Genomic DNA, 20,014 nt, shown 5'->3' with positions numbered 1-20,014 from the left:
TCAGTTGTTGCCTTATCATGATGGCACTTTGATGGGGTGGTCCTTGAGGGGGGTCTTATGGCATGTTGTCTCCCGGCTGGTTCTGGTAGTGGGAGACCCTCATTCCAAGACACAAAACATGAACAGGGAGCAACGGCAAAAAACAAAGCGCGGCAGAGGTCGTGGTCGTGGCTACAGGCTTGGTCTTGGTCGTGGCTACAGGCTTGGTCTTGGCTACAGGCTTGGTCTTGGTCGTGGCTACAGGCTTGGGCGTGGTCGTGGCTACAGGCTTGGTCGGGGGAGAGGCCGGCAAGATGGCCGGCAGAGACGTGGAGAAACCCGGCAGGACGGCCGGCAGAGACGTGGAGAAACCCGGCAGGACGGCCGGCAGAGACGTGGAGAAACCCGGCAGGACGGCCGGCAGAGGCGTGGAGGAACCCGGCAGAGGCGTGGAGGAACCCGGCAGGACGGCCGGCAGAGACGTGGAGAAACCTGGCAGGACGGCCGGCAGAGGCGTGGAGAAACCCGGCAGGACGGCCGGCGTAGACGTGGAGGAACCCGGGAGGACGGCCGGCGTAGACGTGGAGGAACCCGGCAGGACGGCCATTCATGGCAATATTGTGCAAAACACAGCATGCCAGAATAATTTGCAATGCCTTCTCTGAGCTATAGAGCACTTTGCCCCCCACTGTATCGAGACACATCCACCTGGTTTTCAGCACACCAACAGTGCGCTCTACAACGGCATGTGCTATGATGCGTATATATGTGCAGTCTATTGCTCCAATTATGTTTGGCAGTCCAGCCATGAAATGAAAGTCCCTCTTAATTTGTACTTGTTTGACAGCGGTGTTTGGGAATTTGATGTACCTGGGTGATAAACTGATGAAAGCTTTGACAACTCACAAAGGACTGGGACACACCCAATCTGTCTCCAATCTCCCTCTGAAAGGTTCTGGTGGCCAAAAATCCAAGGGTGAGGACCTGGACGTGTGGTGGAATTGGGTTTAATCTGCGTGTTTCTCTCTGGAATTGTGGCTCTAGCAAGCTGCATATTTGCAGCAGCACAGTCCTTGGTAATCTAAATTGCGATGTTAGTCATTCGTCTGCCTCCGCAAGCATATCTACACGGTCCCGGAACACATGCTCTCTTCCAAGAGCCTGACTCACTAAGGCATCCAAAAGTAGCAAGTCAGCCATTGGTTACACTTCCCATTGACTTTGTTATATACAGAATCAAATTAACCTTTTTAATTAACCAATTAGTGCATAATTTAAGTCAAACAGAATAATGTCAGTATAATTATGGGTTACAATGTATACATTTATGTCTGATATCTTCAAAGTAATTAAATATGCAATCCATTAGTCAAGCAAACTTGATTCGAATAACAGCAAACTATTTTACGTGACTCCTACAACAGGTCTGGATCACTCGTAAATTCTGTTCATACCCGAATGAAAACGTAAAATACAAAAAAAATTGGTGAATGCACAAGTTCTCTTAAATCACTCGTACGCACGATTAAGAACGGATTTGTTCGTACGAGTGATTGTTGCATGAGGCCCAATGTTTTATTCTTTATCACCGTTTAAATTTAACCATCCTAATGGATAATATTAATAAAAATGATAAGATAGATAAATGCAGATATTTACATACATACATTTTTAAGTCTTGTCTTGGTTGAAGTCTTTTGTCTTACTTAAGTCTTACTGTCAGCTTGTTGAACTGTGTCCTCCACATTATGATTATCTTAGTAAATCCAGGAACAGGTGGTGCTAGTGGTGTACTTATTAGCAAAAATGAATCAGTTGCCATATAATGAATGCTGATGAAGTTCTTTATTTTAAACTCAATGGGCCTCACCCCTAAAAAAGGAGTTAGCAGCTTTTCATCAGAACTCCCCTGGTTTTCATCTTCACTTTTTTTTAAATATAGTAGGATTGTTTTTTTCGTAGTGATTCTGATATTCATATTGATGACTAATTCAATATTTATACTACAAATTTTTCAGACATCACTACTTCCTTTAACTTTGAACAGTATGTACTCATGTAAACTCATGTAAACTCATCACCTTGTATTTTGGACCTTGTTTTACCCTAGGGTTGAGGGTTCCCACTGTGGAGTTGTCTAACCATATGAGTACAGTTTTTACTTGCAAATTAGATCGCATCATTCTGCAACCTAATTTCACCTAATTACATATTGTTAGTGATCAGTGTATCAGAATTCTGTACACTTTTTAACTATTGTAGGCCACTCTTGTCGAATACAGTTGTATAAATGAGCTTGCAGATTGTTTTCACTTGAGAAAGCTACTACTACACTTTGGTTAAGATTACAAAATTTCTGTACCTGTCTTGTACCAGCTGGTAAACTCGGTCACTTCAAGTCACCCAGTTAAAAGCAATGCAGAATGTGCAACATAGTCAATCAACGCCTCCACTCTCACAAATGCAGTAAATTCTCATGTTCATGAATATCTAAAATAAATTGAGTTTTCTCCAATGATCTCCTGTATGAAAGTCTCTTCAAGTTCTAATTCAAATTTATCGCATCCATTGGGCCTTCTTTGTTGTCTATTTTTATTAGTTCCAGTCCACTTGGTGTGTTCTGGACAATTTTAAAATCAATTGTGTGCAACCCATTTTGAGAATAAACCTTTTATTAAAAAAAAAAAAAGTTAAAAACAATATTTTTAGAACGTTCAGTCTGATTTCCATAAATATCACATCACTGAAATCACCGTGCTAAAGGTAACTAGTGACCTTTTAATGGCTGATGATGATAGTATGTGCTCTGTCCTGTTTTTTTTTTTGTTTTTTTTACACCTTTGTGATGCTTTTGACACAACATCCACTTATATAGACTGAGGCACTTGGTTGATATATTGGGTATAGCATTACAATGGTTCTCATCCTACTTATTAGATAGGAAATTTTGTGTTTCAGGCAATGACAGGGTAATTTCTCTCATGTAAAATATGAAATATAAAAGGATGCACAGATATGATACAGATAAATAGCTAACATCAATATTTGCTGATATTCAGCTTGTTGACTATAATCGACCTATCGGCAAATAGGATAACAGTGATGGCAGTCAGGGATGTTTTTTTTAAGGTGCATTGATTTTGCCGTGGATGCAGATTTGCACGTTTCAGCAAACATCCAATACATGGCAGCTTAATTCCATACAAGGCAGGGGGTATGCACTCTGGCATGCTGTGCAAAAGTTTTTATTTTATTTTCTGGAAGTGAACAAAATGTCAGCCATTTGGGAGTTTCTTTTTCTGAGGAAAATCAGTTCAATTCAGTTTCCTTTTTGTCAGGATCGAGGAAAGGTAGGACCCAGATGCAGCTCTCTTAGTTCCAAAAAAAGGTTTATTCCAAGACAAAACATGAACAGGGAGCAACGGCAAAAAACAAAGTGCGGCAGAGGTCGTGGTCGTGGCTACAGGCTTGGTCTTGGCTACAGGCTTGGTCGTGGAAGATCCCGGCAAGACGGCCGGCAGAGACGTAGAGAAACCCGGCAGGACGGCCGGCAGAGGCGTAGAAGAACCCGGCAGGACGGCCCGCGTAGGCGTGGAAGAACCCGGCAGGACGGCCCGCGTAGGCGTGGAAGAACCCGGCAGGACGGCCCGCGTAGGCGTGGAAGAACCCGGCAGGACGGCCCGCGTAGGCGTGGAAGAACCCGGCAGGACGGCCCGCGTAGGCGTGGAAGAACCCGGCAGGACGGCCCGCGTAGGCGTGGAAGAACCCGGCAGGACGGCCCGCGTAGGCGTGGAAGAACCCGGCAGGACGGCCCGCGTAGGCGTGGAAGAACCCGGCAGGACGGCCCGCGTAGGCGTGGAAGAACCCGGCAGGACGGCCCGCGTAGGCGTGGAAGAACCCGGCAGGACGGCCCGCGTAGGCGTGGAAGAACCCGGCAGGACGGCCCGCGTAGGCGTGGAAGAACCCGGCAGGACGGCCCGCGTAGACGTGGAAGAACCCGGCAGGACGGCCCGCGTAGACGTGGAAGAACCCGGCAGGACGGCCCGCGTAGACGTGGAAGAACCCCGCAGGACGGCCGGATCAGGCATGGGCTGGGCCGGAGCGGCGATCTCAGCGGGCTGGGCCGGAGCGGCGATGTCGGGAGACAGAGCGAGAGAGGCAAATGGGGAGATGAGGAGCTCGCAGAGAGCGTACGACTCCTCGTCCGAATCTGCGCTGAACACTTCCACCAACGCCTCATGGTGGATGGCTCTCACTCCCTCCCAGACAGCCTGGAGTGCGGCTGTCCCCGAACCGCGTCCCCAGCGGAACACCTCCAGGACCTGGCCCGACAGCGACCACCGCTGGAACATGTCGCCGCCCTCGGCAAAGCATTCTTGCAGGGCGGCGAGTCGGCGCTGTAGCTGCGCCAGAACTGCTGGGTCCATTTCTGGCTGAATCCTTCTGTCAGGATCGATGGGAAGGTAGGACCCAGATGCAGCTCTCTTAGTTCCAAAAAAAGGTTTATTCCAAGACACAAAACATGAACAGGGCAAAAAACAAAGCTCGGCAGAGTCGGATCAAAAATACTTAATGATGAGAACAAAAATCAGAACTATGAAATACAAAGGCTATGGTAACAGACTGTGGCTATGATTATATAAACAAGGCTATGAGGCAGGAAAACCACACTTATCTCTTGTGCAACGAAGCATGGAGGGATATTGAGGATTCTGCGGTGGCTGAAAGTAAACCAGGAAGCTAAATACTGTGAGGGGAGTGATCAGTGACATGAGGTGCAGCTGTGAACAATTAACCAGGTGACTTCAGTGAACTGAACGTGACAGGGGAAAAACATGACTTGAACATAATCTGAAAACATGATTAAACATAAACTGTGACATGACAAAAGCCTGTTACAGAGGCAGACTGTGACACTTTTATTGTCATTGTACATGACACAACAAGATTGCAATAATAATAATTAAAAAAACTGAAAAAAACAGTAAAACATTGTGACTCGAAGACATACTTTTCATATAAATAAAAGCCTCATTTTGAGATATTGTAAATTGTATATTGCACAATAGAGGGGCTGTATAGTGCAGTATATTACATTTGTCACTGGTGTCTGTTTATGATTGTCATGTTTCTGAGAGAAATGTCAGAAACATGATATATCATCTTGATACAGCTCATAAAATGATCTGTACTATGACATGTCACTACAGTATAATAAAACATGTGTAATCCAAAATAGTCATATAAAAGTAAATTGGTAAATTAATTTACAAGTCTAAAATTACTCAACTGGATTTGACCATGTTATTTTTGATGAAGAAAGCAGCATGCACTGAGAGAATGTTCTTGCATGTTTCTCTTATATTATATACATCAATGACAGTAACAATATAATATCAAAGTCTGACAATTTACAAGATGGCTGGCATTTCTCATATGGTACTTAAGTTTGACTTATGGGTTTTATTTTTCAATACCAAAAACATTGTCTACTAGGGGCTTGTAAGCTGCATGTTAACTGTGCACACTAGTTAACATAGTCAAACAGTAACTTCAACCAGTAAAATATTACTTAAGTAAAAAACACATTTATTTTGTATTTATAGACCTGCATAGAGACAATACTTTTTTCAAATCTATTCTTGAAAATTGATTAAAAAAAATGCATATATATTATACATACATTTTTTGCAGTGCAGCTATTTTTGTGTGAGCATTTATATAGTAAGTATTGTATATGGATAAGACTTTTCATTTCTATGTTTCAATATAAGAAACTATTCTATTTTTTTTTTTTTAAGTTTTAAGCATGACAGTTACTTTGCCTTTTTTCTTCTTAAACTGTTTTTTCACATAAATATCAGTTTGATTTCATCTACTTTATTTTTTTTCTTTTTCCCCAAGGTTGTGGTGGGACATTGACAACTGCATCTGGAGCATTTTCCTCTCCTAACTACCCCCTACCATACCATGCTAATGCTGAATGCTACTGGAACATTAAGACCAGTCAGGGCAGCCAACTCCAGCTCTCTTTCTCAGATTTCCACCTGGAGTCCAGCTCCACCTGCTCTTATGATTACCTTGCTGTGAGTACTATTCATGCAGTACATGCAGTCGATTTAAATGACTGGTTTATAGACTCAATATTTAACTTCAGGATACCCAATCCTTTCAGTTTGTTAGAACATGTAATAAACACAGTGATTTTTACAGTCCAGAAAAAAACACTTTAAGGAAAAAGAGACAAACAAAACCATTGGCTGTTGTGAAAAATTATAGTATAAACAGCTCCTGATTAATCATTTCTACTCTCAACACTTGTGGTGCTAACTGAATTTTTTTATTTTTTATTATTATTTTAATAATAATTTACCATCAATCATTTATATTGACTGAGGGTTGTCAAGGAATTGATTTTCAATGTGCTATGTAATGAATTCCACATATACGGATCATTAAAGCTGAAAGCATTTCCAAACTCAGAAGAGACTGAAGGAATTTGAACCAGTTAGGACATTTGTTGGATATGACCTAAGGACCCAATCTGTCAATGCTGCTAAAGAGCTTTATAGATAATCACAAGTGAGTATCTATTGGGTCTCACAGACAGAGACGACCATCCCACTTTTATTATAAGAGATTCAGTAATGGGTGTTAAAGGTAGCCCCAGTAATATCCCCGAGAGTAGAATAATTAACAGAATCAAAGGGCTTGAGAGTAAAGGCATGTCTATAAATGGGATCACTGTAATCTAATACTGAAAGAAAATATACACTACTAGCTAACCAGTGCACTGTGATCAGCAATATTACTTTCCTAAATTTATATTAAAACCATCTGAATAGTTTTTGTTTCATAATTTAAAATGCAGTAAAGAATGCTGTTTTGCAATATATGTTATTTTCCTGACTTGAGTGTGGCTGTGTCTGGTTTCAGGTGTATGATGGAAACAGCAGCAGTGCTCCAGAGCTGGCCAAATTGTGTGGCAGTCAGCTCCCCATTACTATCAACTCTTCCAGTAATCAGCTATACATCAAACTCCGCACAGACAGCAGTATCAACACTGGAGGATTTCTTGCATCATATAGCTCGAGTATGAAAACACACACATGCTGGCAAGATTTTGCACAATATCTGAAAATGTAACATAATCCAATATTTTTGTATTTCTACTTTGCAGAAGTCAATAAATTAAGAAGCTTTTTGAATATACAGATAATTTAACTCCATTTGAGCAGTTGTGCATGAAGAGGTAGAATTGCCAAAAAATGTATTGAAGTATAAACAAAATCCAGGTAAAAGTAGTCCTCACAGATATCAAAAAACTTTCGCAAAAAAAAGTTAAGAAGAGAGGAATGATGATGTATAGGAATGTAAAGACAGAATTTTCCTCTTTTAACAAAATGGAAGATTAGCTTTAAGAAATGTCTTATACCTATTGTAAAGAAAGAATAATTAAAACTATTCTTTAAGATTACACATAGAATATGTAAAAGAGTAATGTAAATAACTTTATTCTCTGCAGATGAAAAGTATTTGGGGGTGTAAACATTCTCCATGGAGTTTAGTCATTTGACTCTACTGTCACAAAAGTACACCATTTTTCAGTTCTAAGGTTTTACATATCAGAACAGTATTAAGCAAGATCATCTAGTCTTAAGTTTTAAATACAACCTTAGATCAAGACCACAAGACATATAACACCAAATGATTTTTAATACAAAGATTCACCCAAAATGCTGAAGCAGTTTACTTTTATTTTTCACTTGACTGTCTGTAGTTATTCATAATACAAAGACCACACTCCTATAATTATGTGCCTAAAAGGCATTAAGAGGACTGAACAGGTATATTGGCGCGTTACCAACATTAGCTAATCATTGCTAACACTGGGTTCACAGTAGAGTATAGTTTGTCTTCACAAATCATGGAAAAACCAAACTAGAGTTGGCAGTTTACCACTTGAATATTGATACAAACCCTAAAAAAATCTGGTCCACTGTTACATGACACTGCTCCTCATAAATCCAAGGTTCGACAATCGGTCGAAGCCTCCTCTCCAACACCCTGGAGTAAACTTTCCCGGGGAGGCTAAGTAGTGTGAGCCCCCTGTAGTAGTAACACATTCTCTTGTCCCTTTTCTTAAAAATGGGAACCACCACCCTGGTCTGCCACTCCACAAGCATTGATCCAGAGCTCCATGTGACACTGAAAAGGCGTGTCACCCAAGACAGACCCAGCATGTCCAACCCTTTAGCATGCAGGGCGAATCTCGTCCAACCGCAGAATTTTGCCGGAAAGCTTTTTAATAACCTCAACGACTTCTTCCAAGGTGATGAATGAGTCTTCCCCCAGATCAAAGAAAAAACTCAAAATAAAATACAGGAATCTTACTTAACTCCCTGACCATAAACAGGAGAAAACTATTTCAAAATTAATGGGCTCACCCCTGCTGCTACCCATACTTCTCTCTTATATAAGATGTTCCATTTTATATAAACCACTTATACAAACAACTCTTCAGAGGCAGCCTCAGCATCGCATCACTCATGTCCCATTGAATCTTGGAGCAAAGCAACACGACAGGACCAACCTCTGACAGGGAGGGATAATGCATAACAATTTTTTTTCCTAAAAACCTTTTCTTTAATTTTTAATTTGTTTACAATCCTCACTCCCACTTGCTGTCAACATGAGAAATACAATGACATTTTTATTGTGACTAATTTCATGTTCTTCTAAGGAATATACTGCTCACTATACCTTCTACATTCTATGTAGACAGAGTTTAACAAGCTACATTTAATACACTCGGGATATTACTATATTGCCAATAAACAAATAAAAATACATACCAAACCATGGTCACTGTAAATCTCATATTGTCAGTATTCAGTTTAAACAATTTTTTCATGAGAATTAAACAAGTTTTGCATTGTCTTGTACGATGTCTTAGTTTTTGATGATGTCTGTTTTCAGAGTGTCAAAGCGTACTCATCTTAGGTCGACACAGAGGAGTGATTGAGTCACTGAACTTTCCAAACAACTACCCAGCCAACTCCCTCTGCAGCTGGACTATTCAGGCCAGCAGTGGAAACACCATCAACTACACTTTTATTAACTTCCAGTTGGAGGGCACATCCGGCAGATGTTACCATGACTACATCAAGGTACAAAGATGCACACAAATCAACAATATCTTCTTAAGAAAGAATCAGGCAAAGACTCATTATTTTTTATGTATGAATACATTTTGTTCAGATTTTCACTTACAGTTGTCATTTAATATTTTCTTTCAAGTTATTTTATAGATAGATTTTATAGATTCATAGGATTTTCATACTTTTTTTTGTCAGTGATTACTGTCTTTCAGTTACAGTTTGTCTAGGTTATACAACAGATATTCCATCAGTTTTAATCACAAAATGAAACTGCTTAGGTGCAGGAAAATAAACAAAACTAGAAAAAGCTGTTCCTGCGAAACAGTAGTGAGAATGCTTATTAGCTGAATGGGGACAGCTGACCATGCTCAAAAAGTTGAAAATAGTGAAAATTTAGCAGAAAACCAGTTGCTGAAATCTGGGTTGAAAGTATTTGAAGATTGAACATTTGAACATTGGAATGACTTGAACTTACTGGAAAAAAAAGGCAGAATTGATTAAATGTCTTATAAAAAAGTTACAAGACCTAGCAGAAAAACATGAAGGTTTAAAGAAGGAGATGTGAGATGAATTCTGTTCATAATGCAGAAAAATGTGAATGTTTAAGCCACCTGAAGCTAGATGAAGGCATAAAAGTACAGGAAAGAGAAGAAAAATGCTAAACTAAATGGGAAAAAGATCAGAAAGATGACAAACAATGCAGGAAAATGTGAATATTTAGCAGAAAATGATTTGCTGAAGTTTCAAAAGGCCTTAAATGTATGTTTGAAAGGACCTGGAGCAAGTTGAAGGCAGAGAAGTACAGCAAAGAGAAGAAAAATGCAAAAAGGACTGGCAGTTGGAAGATGCTAAGATGCTAGTTGGAGAGATCTGCTAATTGCCAGTCAAGCATTGAATATTGCAAATCCAGTCTGAATACCAATACCTTGCCTTGCACCCATAATAATAAGTATGAACAATAGTAATATATGGGCCTTGCCTTTGGCATTGGCACCCATAACTAAACAAGAAGTTGCTGAAATCCTGGTTGAAGCAGTGAAGGTGAAAATAAAATAGTGGAATCATTTAAACCTTTTGGAACAAAATGCAGAAGTCTTAGTTGAAAAAGTGGAAAGGTTAAAAACAACAGAAAGATTTAAAGGATTGAAATTTTTTGTGGAAAAATGTGCAGTTAGTTATGTGAAATATTGCTAAAAATGTGAAATATTAGTAGAAAGTCATTTGCTGCTGTTTCAAAAGGCCTGGAATGTATTTTTGAAAGGGCCTGGAGCTAGATGAAGGCAGAGAAGTAGAGCAAATAGAAGAACAATGCAAAGCTAAAAGGGAAAAAAATCAGAAAGATGACAAAAAATGCAAATGTGAATATTTAGTGTGAATATTGTGCTGTGATGGCTGAGAGACAGATAACATCATGTTACATTTCATTAGGAGCACATATAACACAGGCTGGCGTAAAGCTTTTACAATAGGGCAGCCATGTTGAGTCTGGCCTCCTCATTAGTTGCTATGGGCAACAGCTGCACGTGCCCACTGACAAATCTGCACCTCACTTTGTCCCCTTAAAATCTGGGGGTTTAATAATGAAGCACAAGTCTGGAACAAACGGTCGCTGTTCGAAAAGTAGAAGTCGTATCCCAATAATTCTTGCACGGTGAGCGCCAGAAGGGATGGGGGAAGCCAGAGGTTTTTATTCTGATCTTGTGTAAGGTTTGTTTTTTATGGCAGTTTTAAAATGAGTCTTTCACACTGATTTCATTGCTCGGCCTGTTTATAATGGAAAAGTATGGGAGCTGGAGTGCGCCTCTCTGCGCTTAGAGGTGATTTGTGAGAAATCTGTGAGGCCAAGCTCAATGAGAGTGACTTTGTGTGAAGGAGGACTACAATACCAAAGTTTTGATGTATAATCTGTCTAGATCAGGCAGACATTTTGGACGTGAGAGGCATTTGTTCGAGAAACTTTTTTTTAAAGATTTTTAGAGTGGGGGTTAGACTGTGAGCAACATGAGACGACCTCCTCTGGACACCTAAAACGTAAATTGTCGTTGTGTCAAAGCTGTATAAGCTATCGACAAGCCCTTTACCACAGTAAAAGTTGAGTCTTTCCTGTCACATATAAACTTTGAATGATGTCTCTGTGATACTGTATGGCTGAGTTATGAGCCCTATTTTCATGCATAAAGATCAAGAAGGAGCAAAGATTTTCATGTTATTTGAACTGTCATATTTCAAAATTGGCTTAATATTTGAAAAAGCTGAATCATTTGGTAATGGCTGAATGTCTTGTGAACATTTTAAAGTTTGAATGGTGTCTCTAGCTGAACGTATGCTCAACTAGTTAGGTTGGAAAGAGGAGGAAGTTTTTGAAGAGTTGAAAGAAATTTCCATTCATTTGAATGAGGAAAAAAGTTGAATAGAAGTTGAATAGTTTAAAAAGTGTAAAAGATATCAACACCAAAAGTTAAAGCAGAAATCTCCTGAACAAGCTGAACGTTTTGATACCAAAATTGTTGAAATCGGTGAATGATTGCAGGAGTAGTTAAGCTCCAAAAAACAGCGGAATAATAATAATAAAGGGAAACAGGAAAACAATAGTGAGAATGCCTTAAAGCATTCTCACAATAAACAACTGCTTTACAGTGAGACAATTTTTTTTCTAGTTTACTTAAACTGCCTGACGGCTAATTTTTTTACTTACTTTTTACTTACTTTTTCAGCATTCATTTTAAAACTCTGTTTTGGCTAAGTATGGACAGTCACTACTAGTAGTAAAAATCAGAAAATCTAACAAAGAAGCCAATAACAATGAAACAGTTTAACTACTGTAGAATCAATCGGCTTCACGCAAGAACCGTTCGTACGAACAGATTTGTTCCTCAGTCAAGAATGCTCTATAGAAGGCATGCTGCGTTTTGCACAATATTGCCATGAACGAGGGTCTCCCACTACTTGAACCAGCCCTGGCAGACCAGAAGGTGTTGTGCCAGAAGACCTCCATGAACCGCCCCATCAAAGTGTCATCATGATGAAGCAACAACTGATTGCACAGCTTTAGTTGCAGTCATCGAGTGCCTTCCCATGGCGAGATGTTTTTTTTGTTTTTGTTTGTCTTTAAGCCATTTTCATATCAAACCATTTCTTCTTTATTTCAGTGACATTACGAACTACAGGTGACACGGAATTAACAGCTCTCGAAATTGCTTTCTTCGCTTTAGCAGGTCCTGTAATTCTTGTTCTGACACTGCTAAATATGAAAGATTTTCCTTTTTGGATCTCTGAAAGAAGAACTCCAATCTCAGATGCCATTCTCATGACGCAACACTCAACACTTCCTGGCACAGGAGAGAGGAAGCGTGGCCTTATATGGTATTATTTTTGGCGTAGACTATGCAAATTTACTATCTTAAATATTCACGGGTGGCATTCATCATTTACGTAGGTCGTTTACACACTTTTTCCGAAGTTAAAAGCATTTGTTGAATCTGACGTGTTCGTTTGAGACCTTCTTACAAAAAAAGTAAGAGATATTTATAATAAAGATACAAAATTCTTGTTCTTGCATGAGGCCCAATGTTCCTAGGGTTAGTGAGAACAGGAATTTTAGTGAGATATATGTATTAAGCCTAAAAACAGAAATTGACCCTGAAATTGATAAGGCCATTTCTGGAGTGTTCATGGATTTGATGACATACTGACTACTGAATGTAGCATGCAGTCTGATCTAGGCAAATATATCCTGGTCCTTCAGGCAGGTGCTATTTTACAGAAGGTTGTCATCGCATTTTAAAATCACTTGTCCAAAACTCAAAATTTAATGACTGTATTATTTCGTCTGACAGGGTGGTGTACAAATATATGTGTTGCAGTGATGTTTCCAATTTCAAAGTATTATGGAGCTGGTCCAAGTTACTTACAAAGTGGAACAGTGGCTATCATAAACTTAGAGATTGCGGCTGTTGTTAACAAATCGCTTTTTTTATACAAGAAAATTAGATATACTTTTTTTTTAAAAACAGGCGCATTGTTGTTTTAGCCACATCTGCAGCAACTTTGCTAGCTGGAAAAATGGAGCGATGGCTTAAAAGAAAAAGTGTTCCAGACAGTCAGCAGCAGCAGGGGTCTCAAGATCAGCCACCAGAACCACCACCAGAGAAAAGAAGGGCACTGACCGGGCCGACACCGGCGGCTGATAAAGGTTCGAGGCTCCGTAAATATCAGCCCGACTTTTTGAAATATGTGGCTGCTGGCCTTCGTGAGGTACAGCTACGAAGGAAAAATGCACGAGGATATGTTGTTTTGCTCATCAATGTTGAACGTGCACTGGACGGAACATTTTTAACAAGCTCAACGGTAACATACAAAAAGAGGGGCTGAGATGGGAGAGCTGTGTATCTGTGTGCACTGATGGAGCTGGAGCTATGCAGGGGGCAAGAAAAGGTTTAAGGGCCTGCGTGTTGGAGGTAGCCCCCCGTGTGAAATTTCTGCACTGCATGATCCACAGGGAAGCACTTGCTGGCAAGTGTCTCGAGCCTGAGCTTCGTGACGTTCTCCAAACATCAGTTAAGATGGTTAATTTTATTAAATCACGGCCACTGCAAAGCAGACTCTTTTCCACACTCTGTCATGAAATGGGATCAGAACACGAAGCACTTCTCTTTCACACAGAGGTCAGGTGGCTTTCTCATGGCAAAGTTTTAACGAGGCTCTTTGAACTGCGTGAGGAGGTCCGCATATTTTTATCAGACTGTAATTCTCCCCTTGCTGGGTCGCGAGCCTCGCATATTTAGCCTGCATTTTTGACAAACTAAACAGCTTAAACTTGTCCCTACAAGGCCCAAACACAAATGTCCTTATTCTCTCTGATAAGGTCACAGCATTTAAGAGAAAGCTGGAGCGGTGGGCTGTGCGAGTGGAAGGGGGAAGTGTTGAAATGTTCCCTGAGCTTGATGACTTTATGGAGAGTTACGACATAACCATTCAAACTTTGAAAGGAATTATTGCCTCTCACCTCAGGAACCTTCTTGAAAGTTTCAATAAGTACTTTCCGAATGATGACACGCCGGAAAAGTACGACTGGATACGCCAGCCTTTCACCACCTCCACCGCGCATCACCTGTCATCAGAGCTGCAGGACGCCCTGCTAGATCTCTCCTCTGATCACACATTACAGACTGCTTTCTCTGCATACACACTGGAAGAGTTCTGGTTGTCAGTAGCAACGGAGTACGCAGCACTGTCAAAAGCTGCAACCGATGTCCTGTGTCCATTTGCATCCACATATCTGTGCGAAAAGACATTTTCTGCGCTGACACACATGAAAAACAAATACAGATCATGACTCCTCAGAGTTGAGAGTGATCTTCGCGTGGCTGTGTCCAACATAAAGCCAAGAATGCAGCTGCTCTGTTCAAACAAGCAGGCCCAGCCATCACATTAAATAGTTGCAGAAAAACATTTCTGCTTTGACCAACACGTTCTTATTTTTCATGTTTAAGCTCTCAGAAACATAGGTGTTTAAAATTAAGCATGGGCTGTTTTTCTAGTGTGATTTGTTAAAGTTTAGCACGCGCGGTTATAGTTTTATTTCATTAAAAAGAAAAAGTTGTCGTTATTTGTTTAGGTAGATTTTAACCGCAAAATGATGGGATGTTGCGAACACTGTCGGTCTGTTACTCGGAAAGTTAGCCTCTTGATGCTACGTCATGTTTTTCCAAAAATCCCAATGTGTTTAAAAATAAAATGATAAAGAAACTAAAGTGAGTTCATATCATAAGTGCTTGTCTGATTATGTAAATGCGACGTATAAGGCGTATTGATCGGGCATTGTTTAGTGTAGCTGTAGTGTGCATGTGTGTGTGTGTGTGTGTGTGTGTGTGTGGGGGGTGGGGGGGGTTGGGGGTCGCGGACAGCAATGCTTGTTAAATTGGGGGTCGCGACTCCAAAAGGTTGAGAACCACTGGCTTAAGGGACATGGACGCTCTACCTCTTTTTTTTTTTAACGTCTCACAGACGAAGCAATTCAATTCAATTTTATTTATATAGCGCCAGATTACAACAATTGTCATCTCAAGGCACTTAAATAATATAGTCCAATTCAAGCCAATTGGAATTCAATTCACTGTAATCATAATCCAATTAATTCATTTAGAGCCAATTCAAAAAATAATATCCTAGCTAAGGAAACCAACAGATTGCACCAAAACTTGTCTTCAGTCCAATCTCATGTCCTGAGCATGCCTGAGGCGACTGTGGAAAGGAACGACTCCCTTTTAACAGGAAGAAACCTCTGGCAGAACCAGACTCAGGAAGGGTGGCCATCCGCCTCGACCAGCTGGGGTTTGAGAGTACAGAAAGAGGGAAAAGAGGGGGGGAAAACACCATAACGCCATTCAAAGGATACCCGTTGGAACAGGGAAACACAAGTTAATAACCACAATAATGTCACATGTACATAAAATCAATTGAGAAATTAAACAGGGGGAAAAAGAGAGCAAAGTGAGGAAAGGTGTGACAGATGAGGTCCCCCAGCAGTCTAAGCCTATAGCAGCTTAACTATGAGATGTTTCAGGATTACCTGAGCCATCCCTAACTATAAGCTTTATCAAAAATGAAAGTTTTAAGCCTAATCTTAAAAGTGGAAAGGGTGTCTGCTTCCCGGACATTTACTGGCAGCTTATTCCACAAGAGAGGGGCTCTACCTCCCATTCTCCTTTTAGAAACTCTGGGAACAACAAGTAAACCTGCAGTTTGGGAGCGAAGTGCTCTGTTAGGAAAATATCTTACAATGAGATCTTTAAGATATGATGGAGCTCGGTCAGTAAGAGCTTTATATGTGAGGAGAATCTTAAATTCTATTCTGAATTTAACAGGGAGCCAATGAAGAGAAGCTAAAAAACTGGAGAAACATGATCTCTCCTGTTAGTTCTCATCAGAACAGATAATATGTTTCCGCTTCCCTGATTACACTGTGACAACCAACCTAGTGCAATGAGACAACATGCTGGGGATTTTTATGGGGACCTCTTCAGAAAGGAGGAATGTAATGGAGAATGGACAAGCTACTGGACTGCTGATCGGGATGTTATGAATGCTACCATTTCCTTGGAGTAGTTAACTGCTGCTGTGAATCAGATGGCTTCTGGCAGGGATCCCAGTTTGAATAGTTTGAATGGAGCAGATTTTAATTGGCATTCAAAGTATCAGAAGCATCAAAAATCAGAGGGATGTTTAATACAGGAGTAAAGGTTTGGACCTGTATCAAAATGTATCCTTAACTAAAGTGAGTTGGAATAAATGTAGAGCTCTACTGACTGGACTGTGGGAAAAGAAAAGAGGACAGGGTCTAATAGACCTTTCATTCCACATAACAGCTTTTAGACAACAGACAGTTCAAAGACTGCTCTATGATTTTGGCCTGCCATGACTGGACTCTGCTGGGATAATGCTCTCTTGAGGAGAGCTGGACATATTGGATTTGATAAACATCTGTTCTTGCTTGGGCAACACTCTTTGGAGTTAAATGGTTTGACAACTTTTTATCAGTCAGTTTTACATGCATGGTGCATTTTGGTTTTCCAATGGAATGACGTTTTGACACCTGGGATGTGGTTGTTTGATGAGCCTCAGTTTTTCGAAACAGCCTGATTGCCTTTCGGATCCTTTCATCTGCCAGCTTGCAATCTAGAATGAGGGTTGGTTGTGTGAAGTTGGGTAACAGGATGAAGATATCTGTCTCACGGCTTGCTGAATTGCTTAATATAAGATCTCACAGACTGCATATCAGGCTGGTGGAGGAGGTTTTTAATTCCTTGCCAGAAACACTGAGGGTGTTTGCTGCAAACTGTACTCTATTTGACCAATGGGAAGATGAGCTTGAATATGTTTTTCTTTTCCTGACCACTTCTCTGGCTATAAGACATTGGCTGGATGATAAAGACAACCATTTGTGTTTAAAGAGCTCCAGAGCTAGGAAGTTTTTAAAGTTTGGGGAAGAAGGCTCTATATCACGTCAGTGGAAAGTTTCCGCTCACTGGCAGGGGTCATGCTGTCAAAGTGGGGTTTTTGGCATCCTGGCTGTTGGTGATCTCTGTACAAAGCCCTATTGATAAATGGATAGACGACCTCCAGTGGAGGATCATACATGGGGCCATAGCTCCAAACAGGTATCCTGTACACCGCAATCCTGGCATGGAGAATTGTTGTAATTTTTGTTCAGAGAAAGAAACTGGGCATCATCTCTTTATTCAGTGCTCACATCTAGTTGACATCTTTGTTGTTTGTTCGTTATTATCCTTGAAAGTCGTTATTTTAAGGATTTGGAGGAGAGTTCTCTTTTACTCTGTTTATCTATGGTCCACAGCATTCTATGAAGACAAAACCTGTACATACACTGATAAACTTCCTTTCAGGAGAGACCAAGTTAGCAGGTTGGAGAACTAGGAAAAATAATATGAATGGGGTGGGCTCAGAGGATGCTCTTCTGATTTTGCATAGGTTAGTTGCTCAGCTAAAAGTGGAATTTGATTTTTTTTTACGCTCATAAAGAAGATGGGGCCTTTTATGAATATTTGGGTTCTACAGAATGTATTGTGTTTAGTTTGTGAGGGATCTTATGAACAAGTGAACTGAAAAAAATGGCTGTATTAAAATCAAAATGAGTCAGTTAGGAAAATGACTGACAGTTTTTGTTTACTGGAGATAGATACACTGTTATACTTTGCTTATTTTGAAGACAATAGAAACATGCATAATGCTAAGTATGAAATTAATATATCTTAAAGTAAAATTAAAAGACAAAACTCTTCAAATGTATAGAACTAAAGCAATTTATTGTTGTGTATTCCTAACCCTTTTGTTAATCCATTTACTCATAAAACTTTCTCAAAATGTTACTCTTCTAGCTCTATAATGGACCGAACGAGCAATCTCCTCTGATTGGTACATTTTGTGGATATACCCCACCCCCAGCCAACAGCACCACAACCTCAGCTCTCACCATGATGTTCAGAACAGACTCTTCTATATCTATGTCTGGATTTCAGATGATCTGGTACCAGAACGGTAGGAGAGAGATTTTATTGCTCAAAAAGTGAAAGGTGTTAGTAAAATTATGATGGCTCAGTAATCAGAATTTTGAAGATAAATCCCCTGTTGTTGAGGGCCTAAGCAGGCTTGTAGGCTTTACTGGAGGTGGGAGAGAGAGCAATGCAAATATTTTCTAATAACTGTGCATTGCAAAAGTATTTGCCTCCTTTGGCATGCACTGCCAACCTGGGATCAAAATGTTTTTCTACAAGGTTTGCATGATTTAATCAACACAACATGCTTGTCACTTTGAAGGTGCAAAATATTTTTAATTGTGATAAGAACAAGAAATAAAAAATGAAAAAAAAAGACTTCAGCATGCATAAGTATTAATTGCCACAAGGACAGCAAGAGCCTCCTTTTATAATAATTACATCTGCAGGTCTCTTAGGGTATGTCTGTATAAGTTTGGCATGTCTAGGTACTGGGATTTTTGAACATTCCCAAAGACAAAACTGTTCCGTTTGGGAAGACAAACGGACATGCTCCACTCTCTGTTGTAGGGCTTTGCATCTCCTTCAGGATTACCTTTGGCATCCTCTGATCAATGTCTTACTTGACTGGAGCATGTATCTGCCCTTTCTTGCAGGGATTTGGTTTGCCATATTCTTACCATTTCCTCATTATGGATTTAATGTTCATAACCCAACTGCAATCTGTACTTTCCCTATATTTTATTATTGACCTATTTGGAGAGATCCAGAGTCTTGCTTGGTGGTTAATTTACAATAGAACTCAAATTGATATATCAAATGTTGAAATTTTACTTTTCTACCAAAGATGATTGATGGCAGCGATATGTCTCAAAATGTTTTGAACAGGGCCATGTGTAGCATCCCCTTTTCTTTTCGTAACACACTTAGAAACCCAGTTGCTGAACCCTTAGGAGAGCAAAGATTTAGGATTATGGCTTCCCAACAGTACTTCTTTGTTGTATTTTATGAACCTGAGGCTAGCTTTAATCGCGCTGTAACTGAGCTTTGGCTCCTAAAAGACAGTGGTGTTTATGGATCATTTTGACATGGTTTTTCCTTAATATGGTGGACCTTTAACCTGCATTTGTGGATAGCACTGCGGGCTGTGTTCACAGACAAGGATGAAAAGGGTTTCTGCAGTGATTTCCCTTGTGGACAGAGATATCTCCTTATACGCTGACTATTTTGAAGATATATTGTGCTGTAGATGAAGCCCGGATAAATGGTGAGGGTTGCGTCAGGAAGGGCATCCGGTGTAAAACATGTGCCAAGTCAATGATGCGGGATCGACTCGCTGTGGCGACCCCTGATAACGGGAGAGGCCAAAAGAAGAGGAAGAATGTGCTGTAGACGATGGATTATTCAAAGTAGAGACTGTTACTTAAATTTGAGGAAAATTGTTCTGAAATTGTTCCACAATTTTTAGATACAATTTTTTTGCACATTGCTGAACCCTTGTCCATCTTCTGTTATAAGAGACTCTGCATCTAAAAAGGCGTGTTTTGTGCCTAATCACGTTACTGATTTGTTGCCAATTAACCTAAGTAGTTTCCACACATTCTTCCAGCTGTTACTTCTCTAAACCTTTCTGAGATTAGTTGCTGCCATCAAATTCAAGATGGGCTAATATTTTGGAAATAGTGAAATGTCTCTTTCAGTATTTATGTTTCATGTGTTATACAGTGAATAAAATATTGGTTTATTTCTATTAAATGTTAATTCGGTTTTACTTGTATGGCACTAAATTACAAATTTCATCTAAAGGCACTAAAATAGGCACTTATAATTAAATATACTCAAATTCATTGAAATATATAT

General features: G+C 40.1%; 1 protein-coding gene across 1 annotated transcript in view; it reads left to right on the top strand.

Annotated features, from left to right (window-relative positions):
• cubn (cubilin (intrinsic factor-cobalamin receptor)) overlaps positions 1 to 20,014 on the top strand; it is a 219,538-nt gene that overhangs the window by 66,759 nt on the left and 132,765 nt on the right. Inside the window, exons 25-28 of the mRNA XM_072378302.1 lie at positions 5,884 to 6,065; positions 6,916 to 7,072; positions 8,959 to 9,149; positions 18,038 to 18,197. Of these exons, the coding sequence (XP_072234403.1) occupies positions 5,884 to 6,065; positions 6,916 to 7,072; positions 8,959 to 9,149; positions 18,038 to 18,197 (690 nt within the window). The remainder of the gene's footprint in view (positions 1 to 5,883; positions 6,066 to 6,915; positions 7,073 to 8,958; positions 9,150 to 18,037; positions 18,198 to 20,014) is intronic.

The sequence above is a fragment of the Leuresthes tenuis genome, unplaced genomic scaffold (genome assembly GCF_036924035.1).
Source record: "Leuresthes tenuis unplaced genomic scaffold, fLeuTen1.0.hap1 SCAF_24, whole genome shotgun sequence".
In the NCBI taxonomy this organism is placed as follows: Eukaryota; Metazoa; Chordata; class Actinopteri; order Atheriniformes; family Atherinopsidae; genus Leuresthes; species Leuresthes tenuis.
The sequence above is the reverse complement of the archived record's forward strand: the minus strand, read 5'-3'. Positions and strand labels throughout refer to the sequence as shown.